The sequence below is a fragment of the Peromyscus maniculatus genome, chromosome 21 (assembly GCF_049852395.1).
Source record: "Peromyscus maniculatus bairdii isolate BWxNUB_F1_BW_parent chromosome 21, HU_Pman_BW_mat_3.1, whole genome shotgun sequence".
Taxonomy (NCBI): domain Eukaryota; kingdom Metazoa; phylum Chordata; class Mammalia; order Rodentia; family Cricetidae; genus Peromyscus; species Peromyscus maniculatus.
In genome coordinates, this window is record NC_134872.1 from 51,887,905 (window position 1) to 51,905,852 (window position 17,948).

The 17,948-nt window shown below is 41.5% G+C and overlaps 1 protein-coding gene across 1 annotated transcript in view; it reads right to left on the reverse strand.

The window, feature by feature from the left end:
- Cyp39a1 (cytochrome P450 family 39 subfamily A member 1) overlaps positions 1–17,948 on the reverse strand; it is a 92,404-nt gene that overhangs the window by 12,536 nt on the left and 61,920 nt on the right. Inside the window, exons 9-10 of the mRNA XM_042266391.2 lie at positions 12,820–12,915; positions 11,877–11,965 (exon numbers count right to left, since the gene is read on the reverse strand). Coding sequence (XP_042122325.2) covers positions 11,877–11,965; positions 12,820–12,915 — 185 coding nt within the window. The remainder of the gene's footprint in view (positions 1–11,876; positions 11,966–12,819; positions 12,916–17,948) is intronic.

Sequence of the window (17,948 nt, forward strand, 5' to 3'; positions counted from 1 at the left end):
AATTTTAAATAGAAAAATGAGTTCATGACTTTTTGTGAAAGGGGAAAGGATGTATTTATAATACTGCTCTCCAATTTTGAAAGAAAAAAGTTAATGTTACTAAACTGGAAAAGCTACAAGAAACCAATTTCTAAATGTAGCTGACCTACAAAAGTTAATCAAGATGAAATAAATAACTTAAACAGACACATAACCACCAATGAGACAGCAGTAGTTAATACTCTCCCAACCAACAAGAGTCAAGGGCCAGATAGATTCAGTACAGAATCATACACAGAGTGCAGCTTGCACACATGAACTCACAGTGGCTGGGACTGAATGCCAATATTTGTACAAGATCAAGCCAGTCCAAACCCCAGCAAGGATACTAGAGGGACTCATGAAAGTCTCCCCACCCCACCCTCATCTCTGTGTGAGGAGCTATTGGTAATGGAAGCTGCTGGAAAGGGGACAGTAGAGTCAGTTTTCTTCAGGGATGCAATCCTTGAATAGATGGATACCCATGCTCCAGTAGATCTAATACCCAGGCACATACAGGCAGTACTACATAGACTCAGTGGGTATTTTTTAAATGAATGAAAGGAAGGAATGAAAGAAAGAAAAAAGAAAGGGAGGAAAAGAAAGAAGGAAGGATAAAAGGAAGAAGGGAAAAGGGGGAGGGAAAGGGGGGAGAGAAGGGAGTAGATGGAAGGAGGGGGGAGGGATGATACAAAGTTGGAGGGGAGAAGTGGGGGGCGGGTAGAAGAGAAATTGAAGGGAATGAGGGGTGGGTTCGATCCAAACACATTATATGCAAGTATGACTGTTTAATATATTTTTAAAAGGAACAACCACAACAGAAAAGGACAGATGCTATCAGTTCTGTGTCTACATGCCTCTTTATTCACATCTGAGAGGAAGTGACCACTCTTGAAGTCTTAGTAGGAGTCCTGATATCTAACTTTCTTGCTGCAAATACCTGCCATCACCTAGACTAACTACTATGGCAGGAAAAGATGGATCTGGGTTTGAATGAACTGATTCACCGAGGGGGCAGTGACCCACATCAGTAAAGTGGGTGGAATCAGAGCCACAGAACACCATGGCTCTCCATGTGAAAATTAAGACTACCAGAAAGGGAAAAGGAATGAAGTCATGGCAAGATAGAGGCCAACGGCTGATACTGGGGCCCAGTGCACTTCAGTTCCAGCCCCATTTTCTGAGGAGTTAAACCCTCTCTCTCTGGTTTTATTTTGAGACAGGGTCTCACATGGCTCAGGCTGGCCTTGAACTCTTGATCTTCCTCCCTCCATCTCCCAAGGGCAGGGATTACAGATATGCACCAGCACACCTGCCTTTTTCTGAACAGAACATATCTCTCTTTCTGGGAGATAATGGAGATAACTAAAGAGCAGTCAGTAGCTCACTCAGCTGAGTAATGTGAGACATCCACAGGGAAGGGGTTTGGAGAAGAGAGCACACCCCACTGGAAGTGACTCCTTTCTCTCTGTAGACACATGTAGACAAATACCCTCTCCCTGAATCCTGTGCACCACAAAGGACTTGGGGTTCTATTTCACATATGAAAATGAAAAGACTCCTTTTCTGAAAATTTTGCCCAGAAAAGAACATGTTCTGTTTTGGAAACATGCTCATCTAAGTGTGAGATATTACCCCTAAGATGCTGTTCAGTTCTCAACAGACTTAAATCTTAGCCTCATAATTAATATCAGAATTAAGTGGCCTAGAGAATAATAGCTGCCATTCTTTAGTGGTTTCTGTGCTCTTCTGAGTGAGCCAAGGATCCTTAGCAAGGCACCAAGAAAAGACAACTGTGACTAAAAATTAATAAGGGGTTCTGGCAGCCTGGCTGAGAGCCTTGGACCTAATGACACTTACCCATCATCTGCCCTCATCCCTAATCCCTTTTTATAGACCCTAACAGACATGTCCACACTTTGTAAAAATATTAGAGTACATTTCCAGATGTTAGAGAAATGTTAAACCAATGAATGTTTTCATTTACTTATATTTAACTAATGGAATTTAAGAGACACACTTATTCACAGAACACATTCCTCAGAATAACGTGTTATTTCATTCACTGACCAGTAAGTCCACTGGGATTAGAGTGTGCTCACTCTTCAAAAGTACTGTGCGTTTCTATGCATGAATGTGTAAAAGCTGTTCACGATTCTTCTCAAATGCAAGATTATGCAAAAATAATTTACTAATATCTAACCATAAGAATTATAATATCTGCATGATAAATACATAGGGATGAATGTACTCACAGCTCATAAATCCCAAATAGCAGTAGCCTTAATACTAACAAATATGTACGTTGCATTCCTATGATTCCTATGGGAGCTTTTTTTTTTTTCCTTTGCAGATTAACAGGACCCCAAGAAGACATACTTTCTTGAATGTTTTTATATTGATTATTCCCATGTTATGGAAGTTATTCTACATGTAAGTCCTCTCGCGTACCATGTGCCAACTTCCTTTAAGTAGGGCTAGGGGGTGTATTAAGTGTTTGTGTGTGCATTCAAGCACACAGGAAGGCACAAGCATGTGAAGGTCGGACGACACCTGTGGTAGCCAGCTCTGCCCTTCCACCTCCTGTGGGGCCTTGCGACTGGGCTCAGATCATCAGGCTGCCACAGCAAGTGCCTCTACCTGCTGAGCCACGTTTCTAGACCAGGGCTAGCTTTGTATCCTGCCATATCCAATCCCCCCAACCACAGTAAGCTGTTCGGGACATTTCCTATCCTTGAACCTGTAGTTTTGAACAAAGTGACCTGAGTTAGAACACGGGTTGGAACCCCTTCTGTGGAGGAAGGAGCATCATCTGACTGGTTTCCAAAGGTGATGCTCAGAACCCTACAGTGAGCATAGCATACATCCAACAAGTAGTCACTGTGTCAGTGAGTAATCGTGTTAATGTTGATTGCTCAGGAGCTGTTAAATCAGTTGACTAACTACTACTAATCTACATTAGCTGAGTCCACACTTTTAAGGCATTTTTCAATAGTTGTGAGGTTTCCATTAGTAATGCAAGACATCAATGACTTTGTACCCTAGCATTGCCCTGGGATACATAAACACCACTGACCCTGCACAACACACACACACACACACACACACACACACACACACACACACACACACACACACACACACACAGAACCAGTTTCTATTCTTCAAGGATAAATGCCTCTTTTTCATATTTCAAATATTGAAGCCTCACTCTTATCACACCATCTTATCGAAGAATTTATTTCCTGCTATAGATCACTTAATCTTGCTAAAGACCAGAATCTTTAAACATATTTATTTGTATGTGTGTTTTCATGAGTTTATATGTGTCACATGTGTGCAGGTAGCCTTGTAGGCCCAGGCCCCAGAAAACTAGGGCTATAGGCAGCTATGAACCACCTGAGGTGGGTGCTCAGAACTGAACCTAGGTCCTCTGCAAGAGCAGCTCTGAACTGCTAAACCAACTCTCCAGTCCCAGAGGTGTTGTTTTGCCTTGGAATTCAACCCATAGCATTTGGTACAGCTGAGCAGATAGCCTCTTGTAAGTGTGGGAACAAAGTAAAGCCAGCTTCCTTTGATGGACATCCCAGGGGGGCAGCCAGACAAAGCATGTCCCCTTCCTGTAAGATCACCAGCTCTCAGAGAGTCCCATGCAAGGAAAATTCTCCACTTATAATCCTATCTTTCTCTTCCACTTGAATCTCATAGCTCAATATGAGCCTGTCTACTATGATCAGGCTCTTCATTTGTCATTCTACTATTTCTAAAAAAGTTTGATCGCTCACACTGCTTCCTCCTGCTGGAAGCCTGAACTTCATTAGCAATAGAATTAATTGGGGTTTTTAATTAGTGAGATTTTTTAAAATAGATCAGACATAGTCAACATTTGTGTTCAACCCATAGAATATGGTTATATGATAGATATTTTTCTTTCTTCCTTTCCTATGATGCTATAGGGAAATGCTGCAGGATATTTGATCACATGGTGCGAAGATGTGTCTCAGTCCATCCTTATTTGCCTAAGGTACCTTCTGATTGGTTTAATAAAGAGCTGAACTGCCAATAGCTAAGCAGGAGAGGATAGGTGGGACTTCCAGGCAGAGATAGGAACTCTGAGAAGAATCCAAGAGGCAGAGATTCGCCAATGAGAATAGAGGAAGTTAGACGGATAGTACTCAGGAGGGGTAACAAGCCACGTGACAGAACATAGATTAATATAAATGATTTAGTTTAAGTTTTAAGAGGTAGTTGGGAATAAGCCTAAGCTAAGGCCAAACTTTCATACTTAATAAAAAGTCTCTGTGTCATTATTTGGTAGCTGGCAGCCCAGAGAAAGACCTGACTACATTGGCATCTAATGTGGAGGCCCATATATCCAAGCATGAGGTCGGTGAGCAGCTGGCATGCTACTCCATGGGAGAATAGGTAGAAATGCTTGTTGCACGCAGCTCAGCCCAGCAACTTCCCAGAGCTGGGATGGGTAGACATGGCTCCCAGCAAGTGCCTGCAGGCTCTTGTGGACCTGAGTGGGGCAGAGCCAGCCACCAGTGCCATGTGCTAAACAGAGCCACAAAAGGAACCTGTATGTACATAAGGGCTTTGCAGCATTTTCCCAGAGTCATGGTGTGCATACTCCTTAGTTTCTCCAGCAAGCTTGTAACTGTTCATATGCAACCACCCCTTCCTGTAGGGTCAGTCACAGCAGGTAGCCTGGCTCTTTAAGGCTTGGCTCACAGGATCAGAAAGCTGCAAAAAAAAAAACCTAGGTCCAGACCAAGAAAACCACTGAACAGGTACAGTATACTTGAAAATGTGCTTAGGTGCAGAAGAAAGAAAATAAAATGAAGAAAATGGGTATAGACAGTCCTAAAAAGTAGTTTAAAAATAAAATATTTAGAGAATAAAGTAACATAAAAAGAATAAGCCACATGAGAATGGGAAATATGACACAGTGAGTTTGGACCCCTATATAATGCTTAACTAATTCTTAATTTTTTAAATGCTAATAAGCAAAAAAACAACAGCTGTTAACAGACATTGGATTGTGGAAAAAAAAAACTACTAAATTAAACCAGCCTGTATATTTTTAAGAATGCCTTAACTTCAGAATGGAAGTTACAAAATGTGTTGTGTTGGGGTACTGGTTATGCCTTTGTTTCCAAAGGAAACAAAAAGCTATGGAATCCATCAAAATTAATAAAGATCAGATTTGACCAGGGGGACCTCCTGAAAATCTTGGCTGCAGACATATAGAAACAAACCAAAGAAAACAACTATAAGAAAGGTGATGTAAGCTGATCCCTGGACATGGGAACAACTCAGAACCCAAATGAGACATGATAGATTTTGTTGGCTACCGAGTCCTCATGTCTTATTATTACATGCCATCCTTTCATATGGCATGCAGAGTTATATTACAGTTTAGTTATATAGTTCAAATGGTCTTATAAAGTTGACAGATGCCTTTTATCTGCTCAAACACAAAGCAGAGAATCATCTATAGCTGACTTGTACACACTGCATATTACATACTTGTGTTAGTGCAGATATGTATGTTACCTTTAAAAGTTTGTGTGTTTTCACACAATTTGTTATTGGTCATGGTCAGGGTTGAAACTAAGCAAAGGAGGTTAGATTCAAGGATCCCTTTATGAAAAGAAAAGGTGGGGGGGGGAATATAGGAAAGATAGGATAAAAGGGTAGATTATTGAATCTATTTTAAACTAAAAAGCAACTACTAGTTTCACCAATGAAGATGAGTGGCCCAGGTGATCCAGTTTCTCAGAATGCCTCTGTTGAAGTTTCTTCAAAAATTTGCATCCATAACAACTTTAAAGCTGTTAGCAGAGATGGTCCAGCCTCACAGACTACTCCAGCCAGGACTTTAGATAAGCCCTGCACTTTCCTATCACAGAGACTGAACAACAAATGATACAGCTACCTCTTCCAGGACTTGACCATTACCCAATTTTCTCAGGGTCCCCTAAAGATGCTGTCACCCCTCAGACAACAGAAGTAATTTTAAGAACACAACACCCACATTTCCAAGAGGTGGGGTGGGTGGATTTTGGTTATTCAGTGGGTTATGGATGTTTGTCATTATTTAGGGGGTTTAGTTGCAATTTGTTATTGGTCATGGTCAGGGTTGAAACTAAGCAAAGGAGTTTAGATTCAGGGATCCCTTTATGAAAAGAAAAGGGGGGATATAGGAAAGATAGGATAAAAGGGTAGATTATTGAATCTATTTTTAAACTAAAAAGCAACTACTAGTCTCAAACATTTACATTGGTATGCATTTTTGTATATTGATACAAGTTTTAGGTTATTTTTGTTATAACATACTGTATATATGTTTCTACTCTTGTTTAAGGTATTGTACCTATGCAGCTCATTTAAAAATGTAAAAACTCTAGTCCTTGAAAGCTATTACAAACTGCTTGGGATAATTAAGAAATGTGGGTTAGTAGTCATTTGCAACAATTAAACTTGTAGTCATATTAGGTATGTTTTCAAGGTTAAACAGAGATATGTTTTAGATAGATAGGTGGTCTTCAAAAACTTCAGAGATCTATAGAACATGGCATTTAAGATGTTTTAATAACGTAAAGCTTTTCATTACCATGATATATGTCTGCTTCTGGCAGCATCAATCTACTTCAGAGAAGATGATGGGCATTGAAGAAACTCCATATGGAGTTTGCTTTAAATGTGTCAAAGCTAGCTACTGGGCAAGAAACTGTCCTTGCCTCAACTGCTGACAATATGCTGTCCAAACTGGACAAGCAAGACACAAAGGAAGTCAATTGCCAAATTTTGCCAAGACAAGGTAGGCCAGTCCTTCAAAATTCCTGCTTCACAGAAAAGTCTGTCAGATATTCTAGACCTATAGGTCAAAGATGGATGCCTTTACATTGCAGAGGAACCTTGGGTGACTGTCCAGGCAGCCAGCTGTCTCTATAATTTCTATAGCTTTGGACGTTGCTTGTTCTGCACTTCCTGTTAACTCAGATAATATTTTATCCTTCTCAGGTCTCTGTTGGGGTTGAAGATTAGATAGTTATAGTTTTACCATTTTCATTGTTACCAAATTCAAAAAAGAAATTCATAAAAGAGATGTATACTTTATAAAGCTTGGGAAGCATAAAAACTTAAGTTGTTTAAGAAAATAGTTTAAGTTCTAAAAGGTTATTTTCAGGAGGGTAATACTAGTTATAATAAAATATGGCTTAGGTATAGAACTTTGTACTCACCAAGATAGGAGAGATAATAAAGTACTTTCTTTGAATTTGCCAAATACAAATGGACTAGACATTGTGAATTACAATGTTAGAGTTAAAAACCTTTCCTTTTTATTTAGACAAAAAGGGGGAAATGTTGTGGGATCACCTTTTTGTACAATGTAAAGATGTGTCTCTGTTTTAACTCACACGCCTAAGGCACCTTCTGATTAGTTTAATAAAGAGCTGAATGGCCAATAGCTAAGTAGGAGAGGATAGGTAGGACAGAGAGAGAGAGAGAGAGAGAGAGAGAGAGAAACTCAGGCAAAGAATCTGAGAGGTAGAGATTCACCAACAAGATGTAGAGGAAGTCAGACATATAATATGGAGACAAGGTAACAAGCCACACGGCAGAATGTAGATTAATATAAATGGGTTAATTTAAGTTTTAACAGATATTTGGGGACAAGCCTAAGCTAAGGCCAAGCTTTCATACTTAATAATAAGTCTCTGTGTCATTATTTGGGAGCTTGTGGTCCAAAAAAGTCTGACTACAGAGAGTGTCTAGAGAGGGGTCCTCTGCAAACCCCTTAGAACTTCCACTATTTCTAAGAGGTGCTACAGATCTGCCATTGTGTCTGTTAGTTGCTGGTGGCTGTACCAAGTACTTACTTAGCTATATCAGCAAAACTTTCCATGCTCACCCAAGAGAGGAACTCTCATGGAACACCAATGGCATGAACTCTTAGGAAACAACAGCTGTGTGGCCATAAGAGTATGTGTTTATGATGGACTTTGATGGTCAGCTACATTGCAGGGAACTTTAACTCGCTGAGTATTTTGTGCATGAGAAAATAAGTTGGCCCCTGATATACTGATTAGTAATGGGTGTCATTTGCTGGTGTTTATACTCAGGATTCATAGGATTAAATTCCCAGTGGAAAAGCTTTCTTGGTGTACGTTGCCCAAATGAAGTCATCTGCTCGCCTGAACAATTTTTATCTCTCTTTAAAAACAAAATGTTTCATGAATGCCTGTTTAAAATAAGTGACAGGAAAAAGAGATATTTTGAAACAGAAACTTAGTAGAAACCTAGACTTGATGCGGTTTTTAAAAACATGTAAGACATAGTCAACATTTGTAGTCAACCTGTAGGGTCTGATTATGTGATAGATATCTTGCCACATTTCATAGTCAAAATTTCTAAAGGAAAAGGTACTATCTTGCCCCCAAACACCCTCCTGCTCCTAATTTAGCTATCCACACCATCTGTGACAGCCACTTATATTCACAGCATCCTAATTTTGGTTTCCAGAAGCAACATGGAGAGGTAAGAGTTTATTTCATCTTACAGGTTACAGTCCATAATAGATAGAAGTCAAGGCAGGAATCTGAAGGCAGGAGCTGAAGCAGAGACCATGGAGGAACACTCCTTACTGGCTTGCTCCCCACAGCTTGCTCAGCTACCTTTCTTCAAAAGCCCAGACCCACTTGCCTAGGGAGAGCACCGCCCACAGTGGACTGGGCCTTCCTACATGAATCAACAATCCCAAAAATGCCTACGGACACCCCCAGGCCAATCTGATGAAGGCAATTTCTCTTTGAGGACTTCCCAGACGTGTCAAGTTGATTACCAAGATTAGCCAGCACACCAACCCAACATTCATAGCCAATCTTTCTCCCCAACCAATCCTGATCTAATCTGGCCCAAACATCTGTAAAATCATAAGCTCCAAGCTCCTCTGTGCTGATATCCCTTTTGTTCATTCTATTTTCTTAACCTAAAAGTTCTTTGTTCCCTTAAAAGGCCACTTTTCCTGTGAAATCGCCAAGATCCCCCTAACTAGTTACACCTCTATCTTGAATCTTCAGTATGGTATGTGGCAACGCTATTCTCCATTCCTTGAAGCTATTTATGAATCTCATGTCCTCCTTGTCAACACCAGGTGTTCACCTCATGACAGTTGAGAATATGGCTCTTTCATATTCATATACCCAGAGGTATACAGGATACTGCCTTGCATATAGGAAGAATTCAATATATTCTGAAAATATAATTTTTGTGGTCAACATATTCTGAAAATACAATTTTTGCCCCAAATAAAATACCACTGATTGGGTTATAGTTTCATGGTCTTCTTTATTGTACCCATTACCTTCATACTCAAATAGATGTCTCTCAGACTTAGAAGCTTGCAGGGAGGGTGGTAATAGTTCCTTTGGGAATAATACTCATTAGGCAATTGTCTACCACTGGCCCATGCTACATGCTTCACTGTAAATACCGTAGTCCTTGGCTTCAGTAGCAGACTCAAAGCCAAAGAAGATGAGTATAAGAGACTCTTAAGTTGCAATGGAGAATTTATGAAAAAAGTAATATCTACTGTCTTCAGAAGAATTACAGCTGTGATGATGCCTTACTAAGTGACAAAAATGATGGACTTCTCATTGGTTTAAGAACTGCTTTTCTGGGATTGGAGAAATGGCTGCTCTGGCAAAGTGCACAAGTTCAAGCACGCACATCACCACGTCATAATTGCTGGTAACATCAGATCTATGTGCCCTATCTGATGCCCTCTTCTGGCCTCTGTGGGTACCTACACACATGTGCACATACTCACCCAGAGATACAGAGAGAGAGAGAGAGAGAGAGAGAGAGAGAGAGAGAGAGAGAGAGAATTTTAAAAGTAAAATAAATCTTTTTCTCTTTAATGAACTGGTTTTCTAAAGTGGTAATAATGAGAGTCAGAATGAAAGAGGTGAGTTTTGTCGATGCTGTGTACTGTTTAAACTCTCCTCATGAAATATCTGGCATGCGTGTATAGCACTTAGCTCTTGTAAATGAGGTGGATATGTGAGCACGTGTCCAGTTCTAATCATGGAACCTCTAAAACTGTCTTTAAAATGTATACATTCATTACTGAATAAAACAGGAACTAGACAAGCTCCTCAAAATGCTGCCATATTGTGACACAGTGCTTTTTATCTCCCAAGATCTTTCAACATCTCTGCTCTTTCATCCACAGGCTCCAACCTGTCATGAAGATCGCCGCTCGCAACACTGGCTGATTGGTCATTGTTGTTGTTGAGGATGATGGTATTTGATTGGGGTGTGAGGGGTTAAAGTGAACATGTTTCTCTAATTATGTAGATAAAAGTCTCCATTTGTTCTGACTGGGCCATTTTATGTCAAATACCTAGTGAAGTGCAAACACCTGTCTTCAGGGAAACACCATGTGCCAATCTGCTTAGATTCAGGTCCCTGAAACCCATCCTAAAGAGGACGTTAGATGCTTATGGTTGGCTCAGACTAAATTACAATCATTTAGGAAGAGATACGAACTATTAAAAGCATATTGATACTCTAAAACCCAGAGAAAAGAGGAATAGAGTTGGTGCTTTATAGGATAATCATTGTAAATATGACCTGAAATTACTATTCAAACGATGATGAATGACTTTTTAAATTAAGAAATTAAAATCCGTTAAATATACTTTTTTTAAAGGATTTGTAATGATTTCCTGAGTGAGATTATTACAAATAAATGCCAACAATAAGACCCATTTACCCCAGTGGGTCTTCTTCAATGAAGAAAGGGGACTTATTTAATGTAGACTATAAATCTCATGAGGCACAGACCATGCCCATCTTCCCCAGAGCCTATCCCTGGCAAAGGAAAATGCTCAATTTTTTTTCTGGTTGGATAAATAATACACACAATCCATCAATGACGGACACTTGTGCTCGAACAGGTGCCAAGCGTATGGAACGCAGATGCACTGAACCATAAAGGGTGCCCAGGGGAAGGCTCTGTGAGACAAAAGTGACTACATGAAGGACCAGGTGTCAACTGCTGCCTACCTCCAAGCCAGCAATGTCCTAGAACCATAACCAACATCGGACAACAGTGTAGCTGAGCAAATGAACACCTTTGCTCTTTTAAATGTGGCACTTAGCTTCGGAGATAACTGCAAGGCTGGCACAAGGACCCAGGTTTGACATTACACACACACACACACACACACACACACACACACACACACACACACACACATACACACACAGTAAAACTCAGGCATAAAGGCATGCATCTTTAATCCTAGTCCTGAAGAGGTGGGCACAGGCAGATTCCTGGGATTCCCTGGAGTGCCAGCATAGTCTGCTTGGCCAGTTGGAGACCATGAAAGACCCCGATACGAAGAAAATGTGGGGAGCACCTGAGGAACAACACCTAAGGCTGTACTCCAATCTCCACCGGCACACATGTACATATGCATCTGCACACAGGCATCACATGCCCCTCCCTCCAATGGCATCACACACACACACACACACACACACACACACACACACACACACACACACACACAGAGGAAAGCAGTGCTTTAAACTGCCCGTCCATGGACTGTGGAAGCCCCGATATCCTCTGACGCCAGCTAGTGCAGTGTCGTCTCCTGAGGTCTGTCAGAAGCCACCACAGACATTCCCACAAAGACACCCCACCCCACCACTGACCAAACAAACCAAATGTGCCCTCCTAGATTTCCCTGCAGCTCCGTAATGAAGGGACAGGGTGGTGTGTTTCCCCGTGCGCTTTTTGTATACTTTCTGCATCCATGCTGCCCAGCTGCCGCACTGACCTTCCAGGACACTGGAACTTCCCGCTTCCAAAAGCCACGAAGCCGTCCAAGAAAGCATTCTTATCTAAATTTGCCTCTTTCCAGCGTTCCTGTGGGAAGAAAACACTTTTTTTTCCTAAGTCAGTCTTATATAAATAAGCTTAACTCTGCTTTTCTGGGCTAAAAATGATGCTGTACAGCTAATCCTTGCATACAAAGTTGCAGAGTTGTGGGTCATTTTTCCCCCAACCTGTTATTAATATCAGACACAATTGTGGTTTTGGAACATGAACTTATAAACAAAAAAGGCTTAACAAGAATCCTATTAAGTGGCGAATGTAAATGACAACGTAAATCACCTACAGAATTGACCTAAGAAGAGGAAGGCTATTTATAACGTGGCCTCGGGCTTTATCATAAAATTGCTCATAATAATAATTCAACAGCAAGACGCAAACAGAACTGCTTGCTGGAGGAAGCCTGTGGAATAAATACAGCTGGGAGCCAGTTCTCCCAGACTTCCCTAAAGGCAAGGCATGAACTAGCTGAACTCTTAGAATGGCTCGGTCCGTGAGTCCCCAAGCACATGAAGTAACAGATCACTATTTTAATTTGCTGTGTTTTTATTTTGTGGGCTCCTTGGAAACCAGTAACAGAAGCAGTTGCCCAAGGAGTACAAAATAAGGCTTCCTTCCAGCAGAACCAGGGCTACTGGCTTTCATGTTCCTTCCCAGCATTGTATAAAAGTTCCTCTTTGAGGATGCTCATTCCAACTCCTCTATTCGATCTGCAAATGTAACATCTATATTGCAAATGCTATTGGTCCATCATAGCCAATGTTGGGCACAGTTACCAGAAAATATGGCTGCTTACTAATACAGGTTCAGTTAATTTATTCATTCATATTCTTGGCAAGAAACACAGACATTATAAAAAATAATACATATTGAAAGAGAGCACTTACAGGTTTGAATGAGTCAGGTTCAGGAAAATATTTTGGATTTCTGTGTAGCCAGAATGGAGACAACATCAACAGATCACCAGAAGGAACTGTATGACTCTAAGATAGAAAAATCAGCTTCAAATCACTTATTCTGAAATAAGTTTTAAGGAGAGTGTGGGTCATTAAAAACCAAGCTACAACTATATCGTGAAAAAGAGACATTTTATAATAAGTGAGAAAAACCTAACGTTCCTGGTTAGATAAATATTCTCTCTCTCTCTCTCTCTCTCTCTCTCTCTCTCTCTCTCTCTCTCTCTCTCTCTCTCTCTCTCTCTCTCTCTGTGTGCATGTGTGTGTGTGTGTGTGCGTGCGTGCGTGTGTGTGTGTGTGTGTGTGTGTGTGTGTGTGTGTGTGTGTGCCACGGCGTATGTGTAGCAGACAGAGGACAACTTGTGGGAGTTGGATTCTGGAGACTGAATTTAGATGTCAGCCTTGGAGGCACGCGCCTTTACCTGCTGAGCCATCCCCCCGGCCCTGTTTCAGGTGCAGGGTCTCTCACTGAACCTGGAGCTAATCATTCTGGCCACACTTCTTGGCCAATAAGCCCCTGAGACCTGCCTGTCTCTTTCCCCCAGCACTGTAATATGAGTGCTCACTGCCACACCTGGCTTGGCATGTGGATGCTGGGGATCTGAACTCAGGTCTCTGTGCTTGCAAGGCAAGTCCTCTTACAAACCAGGCGATCTCCTTTTTCCTTGGATAGATCATTTCTGTGGTCCAAATAGGAGATGACTAATTTCTAATTCTGCTTATGAGTCACCTGTACATACATGTTTGACTACATAGAGGGATATATTAGTTAAATGTTAGCATTTTGTTTTCTTAAAGATTTACTTTATTTTGATTATGTGTCTGTGTACTTAATGCAATATTGGGGAGTCCAGAAGAGGGCATTGGATTTCCCTGGAGCAGGCGTTTTAGGCAGTTGTGAGCTGCCATGTGGGTGCTGGGAACCCAAACTTGGGTCTTCTACAAAAACAGTACATGCTCTTAACCACTGGGCCATCTCCCCAAATCGGATTACTTTTTAAAATTAGGTGTATGTGTGTGTATGTGTGTGTATATGCATGTGAGTGTTAGTGACTGCAGAGGCCAGAGAGGGTATCCTCTAGACCTGGCATTGCAGGCAAGTGTGAGCCACCCAGCTTGGGTGTTGGGAACCAAACTAAGCAAGCAACGTGTGTGTGTGTGTGTGTGTGTGTGTGTGTGTGCGCACAGCACTATATATATTCAAAAAGAAGATTGACTACTTCAACTCAGCATTATTAATAATTAGTATAATTAATTAAGCAGTCATTGTTTTCTTTTGTGCTTAGTTTTTCAATAAAAATACTTGAAAATTTAAAAAAATCAACAAAACAAATCCAATAATATATATAAAAATCAGTAAAAAGTGGTTGAGGAGGCACCCTTTGTCAATCTCTGTGAACCTCTGCCCTCCAGAGGCATATGCACACAACATAAACATATAACATACACACACACAGCACATAATACACACACTGTGATCAAGTGATTTATCAAAGAAGCAAAAGGCTGATTCAGTATTTGATTACTAGTAAATGTGACCCATCTCAGTAAGACAAACAAGGAAAAGGATATGGTTCTACCAACTGATACAGTGATTTATGATTCACAAAATTCTCAGAAAAGTAGAAATAAAATGTCTTAAACTCGACAAAGAGCATCTATAAAAGTTCTATGCCCAGCATGGCACTTCATGGTGAAAATGAAAGCTTTCCCCTCGAGGCCAGGACAAAGCACCGTAGGACACTACTAGAGTCAACAGAGTGCTGGGAACTAGAGCCAGCGCGATAACAGAAGAAAACAAAACAAAAAGACAGAAATAAAAACAAGGCCTACAGCAAAGACATCACCAAAGTCTACAAATATTCCCTGCTGTTGGCTGGGAATGCGGCCTGGTGGCAGAGTGCCTGCCGAGCCTGCACAGGGGCCTGGGTTCCATCCCTGTTTCCACAGAAAGAAACGAAGAACCACTGCATTTCTACAAACAAGTTGTACAAACCTGAAAACCAAAACTTTAAACAACAGCGGAAGACCATAAATAAGCCAGATAGAGTGGATCACACCTACAACACTAATACTTTAGAGGCTGAGGCAGGGGAGTCACCACAAGTTCCAGGCCAGCCTGAGGTATCCACCCATGTTCTCATAATAAGACCCCCACTTCAAAACCCTGCCCCAAACAGCCATTTACAAAAGTTCTAAAATGAACGAAATATTAGGAATAAATATTTTTTAAAAATCTGTTTGCCTGAAAGAGCCATCGGGACACCCACTGACACAGAGACATCTATATCAAGTCTGGGATTTCTTTTTTTAACCGTACTTAGAGAAAGCCCAATCAGGATTATACCAACACACAGAGAAACACACACATTTCTCTGCTTCACTGCAACAAGCGGACCATTTCCTCTCAGAGTACACTCACAGTTTAAAGTAATCAATAGAGTAATTAAAAGCAAAGCCATCTAAATCCCAATAAAACAAAGCGCTATACTTTATGTAAGATCAATGAAACTAACTTTGTCTTCAGGGGGTGCAAATGTTTTAACTGTTACAAATTGGGATTTTTATCTCTTTTGTGTTCTACCAAAACCCCCTGGTATCAATCCAGAATCTCTCAAGCTATGTATAAATGAAAAAGGTAAACAAGAGAATGGAGGGAATCGGTGTGATCTCCCTGGGAGGATGGAGGGAATCAGTGTGATCTCCCTGGGAGGGTGGAGGGAATCAGTGTGATCTCCCTGGGAGGATGGAGGGAATCAGTGTGATCTCCCTGGGAGGATGGAGGGAATCAGTGTGATCTCCCTGGTATAAATGAGGTAAACAAGAGGATGGAGGGAATCCATGTGATCTCCCTGGGTAATAAAGGCCCCTGAGCCAAGTAATTCCTGTAAAATTTTGGTTCTGGTGATTGATGATTGATTCACAGATATTTCACTGCAGTCTGCCATGTGCACAGACTCCGCATGGTGACCTGGAGACTTCTCCCCGACTCCGCTGCTGTCCTCTTGCCGAGCTGATCCATGCCATGCTTGCTCTCTTCTCAGCCGTGTTCATCTGTGGCTAGAAACTCCTGCCAGTCAGTGGGAGGCACTTGCTGAGAATCAGTGCAGGAAACAGGTGACGATGGAGCGCATGCCTAGAAATGGTATGTCCGTATGTCGGTATTACAGCTCCTTGCTGCAAGGCTCAGGGAATAGCAAGGAGAGAGACTGGGAGGAATAGTGTGTCTTCTGGACATGGCAGAGCTGTGGCACTGAGGAGCTCCTGGCAGCTGTGGTCGCCTGCTCCAGGTCTGCACAGCTGGAACCAACATGGATGGGGGGGCGTGGCCCACAAGTCCCCACCCCTCCCTGAGGAGCTCTGTACAGCGGATGGCTGCCAGGGGAGGAGGACTCCACTCTCTTTCAGGTGTAGCCTCTGGTAGGTTAGCCAGGCCCTGCATTCATGCCGATAGGAGCAGCACTAACTATATTCAGTGGGTGTTAAATAAAAAAGAGGACACCAAGTTTGGAAGGAGACCTGGGAGGGATCTGAGAGGAGCTGGAGGGAGAGCAGAGGGGTGAATGTGACTGAAAATCACCATATCCATATATAAAGTTCTCAAAAATAAAGTTTTTAAAAATAAGTCCTGTTGAGTCAGCTAACAAAAGACCACCTGCCTGGCTTCAGCCACATTATATAACCGATACAGAGTCACGCGGCCAAATTTCTATTTGAAAGGTTATACTTCAGTGAAAATCTTTTCCAAAAGACAAATCTTGCTCTGAATGGGGCTGTGTCACTTAACAGTGTTTCAAACTATTCTAGGGTCACTTAGAACTCCCGGGAACTTAGGGGCCCATGTAAATAATACACACTATCACAATCCAATGACGTTTTCCAGTGGAAAAAAATGAAATCTTAAAATTCACATGGAATCACAAAAGGCCCCAAACAGCTGAAGGAATCTTAACCAGAATGAACAATGCTGGAGGCAGGGCACCACAGGTCCTGAAAGGTACTACAGAGCTATAGTAATCAAAATGGCACAAAACCAGACTCACAGACCGACAGGATGGAAGAGGGCCCTGAAATCAATCCCTCATTTATGGCTTTTTATAAATAAAGGCGCCGAGAATATCCAATGGGAAGATGCCAGTTTTCTTAATAAATGGTGTTGGGATAATTGGATATCGATATGCAGATGAAAGAAATTGGGTTCTCATCTCACACAGTATATAAAAATCAACTCCAATGGATTAAACTTGAGTGTAAAACAACCAGAACAAAGCACAGAGGAAAACCTTTCTGATGCTGATCTGGGAAACGAGGATTTGAGGAACTCAAAAACTCAGACAAACCGGATTACTCTAAACTAGAATCCTTCTGGACAACTAAGGAAGGCACAGCTAAGGAAGGACAGACAACCCATGGGACAGGATGAAATAGGTGTGATGCACACATCTGAGAAAAGGTTCATGTTCCCAACACAAGCAGCTCAAACAACTCCACAGTAAGAACAAAAGGGAGCTACAAAATATGCAAAGACCTAAGCAGACATTTCTCAAAAGAAGACTTGAGAACTGGCTGGAGAGATGACTCAGCAGTTTGGAGTGCTCTTTGTACTTCCGGAGGACCCCAGTTTGGCTCCTGCACCCACACCAAGCAGCTTGCAACCGCCTGTAATTCCAGCTTCAGGGAGTCCAACACCCTCTTAAGGCACTGAACTTATGTACATAACCACCACCCCCAACACACACACACACACACACACACACACACACACACACACACACACACACGCATAAAAATAAAAATATTTACTAAAGAAGACCTACAAAATATTCAACAAGTTTTTTTTTTTTTTAAAGAAAAAAAAAGCATGCAATATCATTGTCAGGGAAATAGGAATCCAACCTCACGGGATATTATCTCAGTCTTGTTAGAATCTGTATTATCCAAAAAAGCAGAGGTGTCAGAGGACAAAGACAAACAGGGAACACTGGAGACTGTTTTTTCAAAATGCACATTAGTACAGTCATGTAAGAAATAATATGGCGGTCCCTCAAAAAGATTAATAG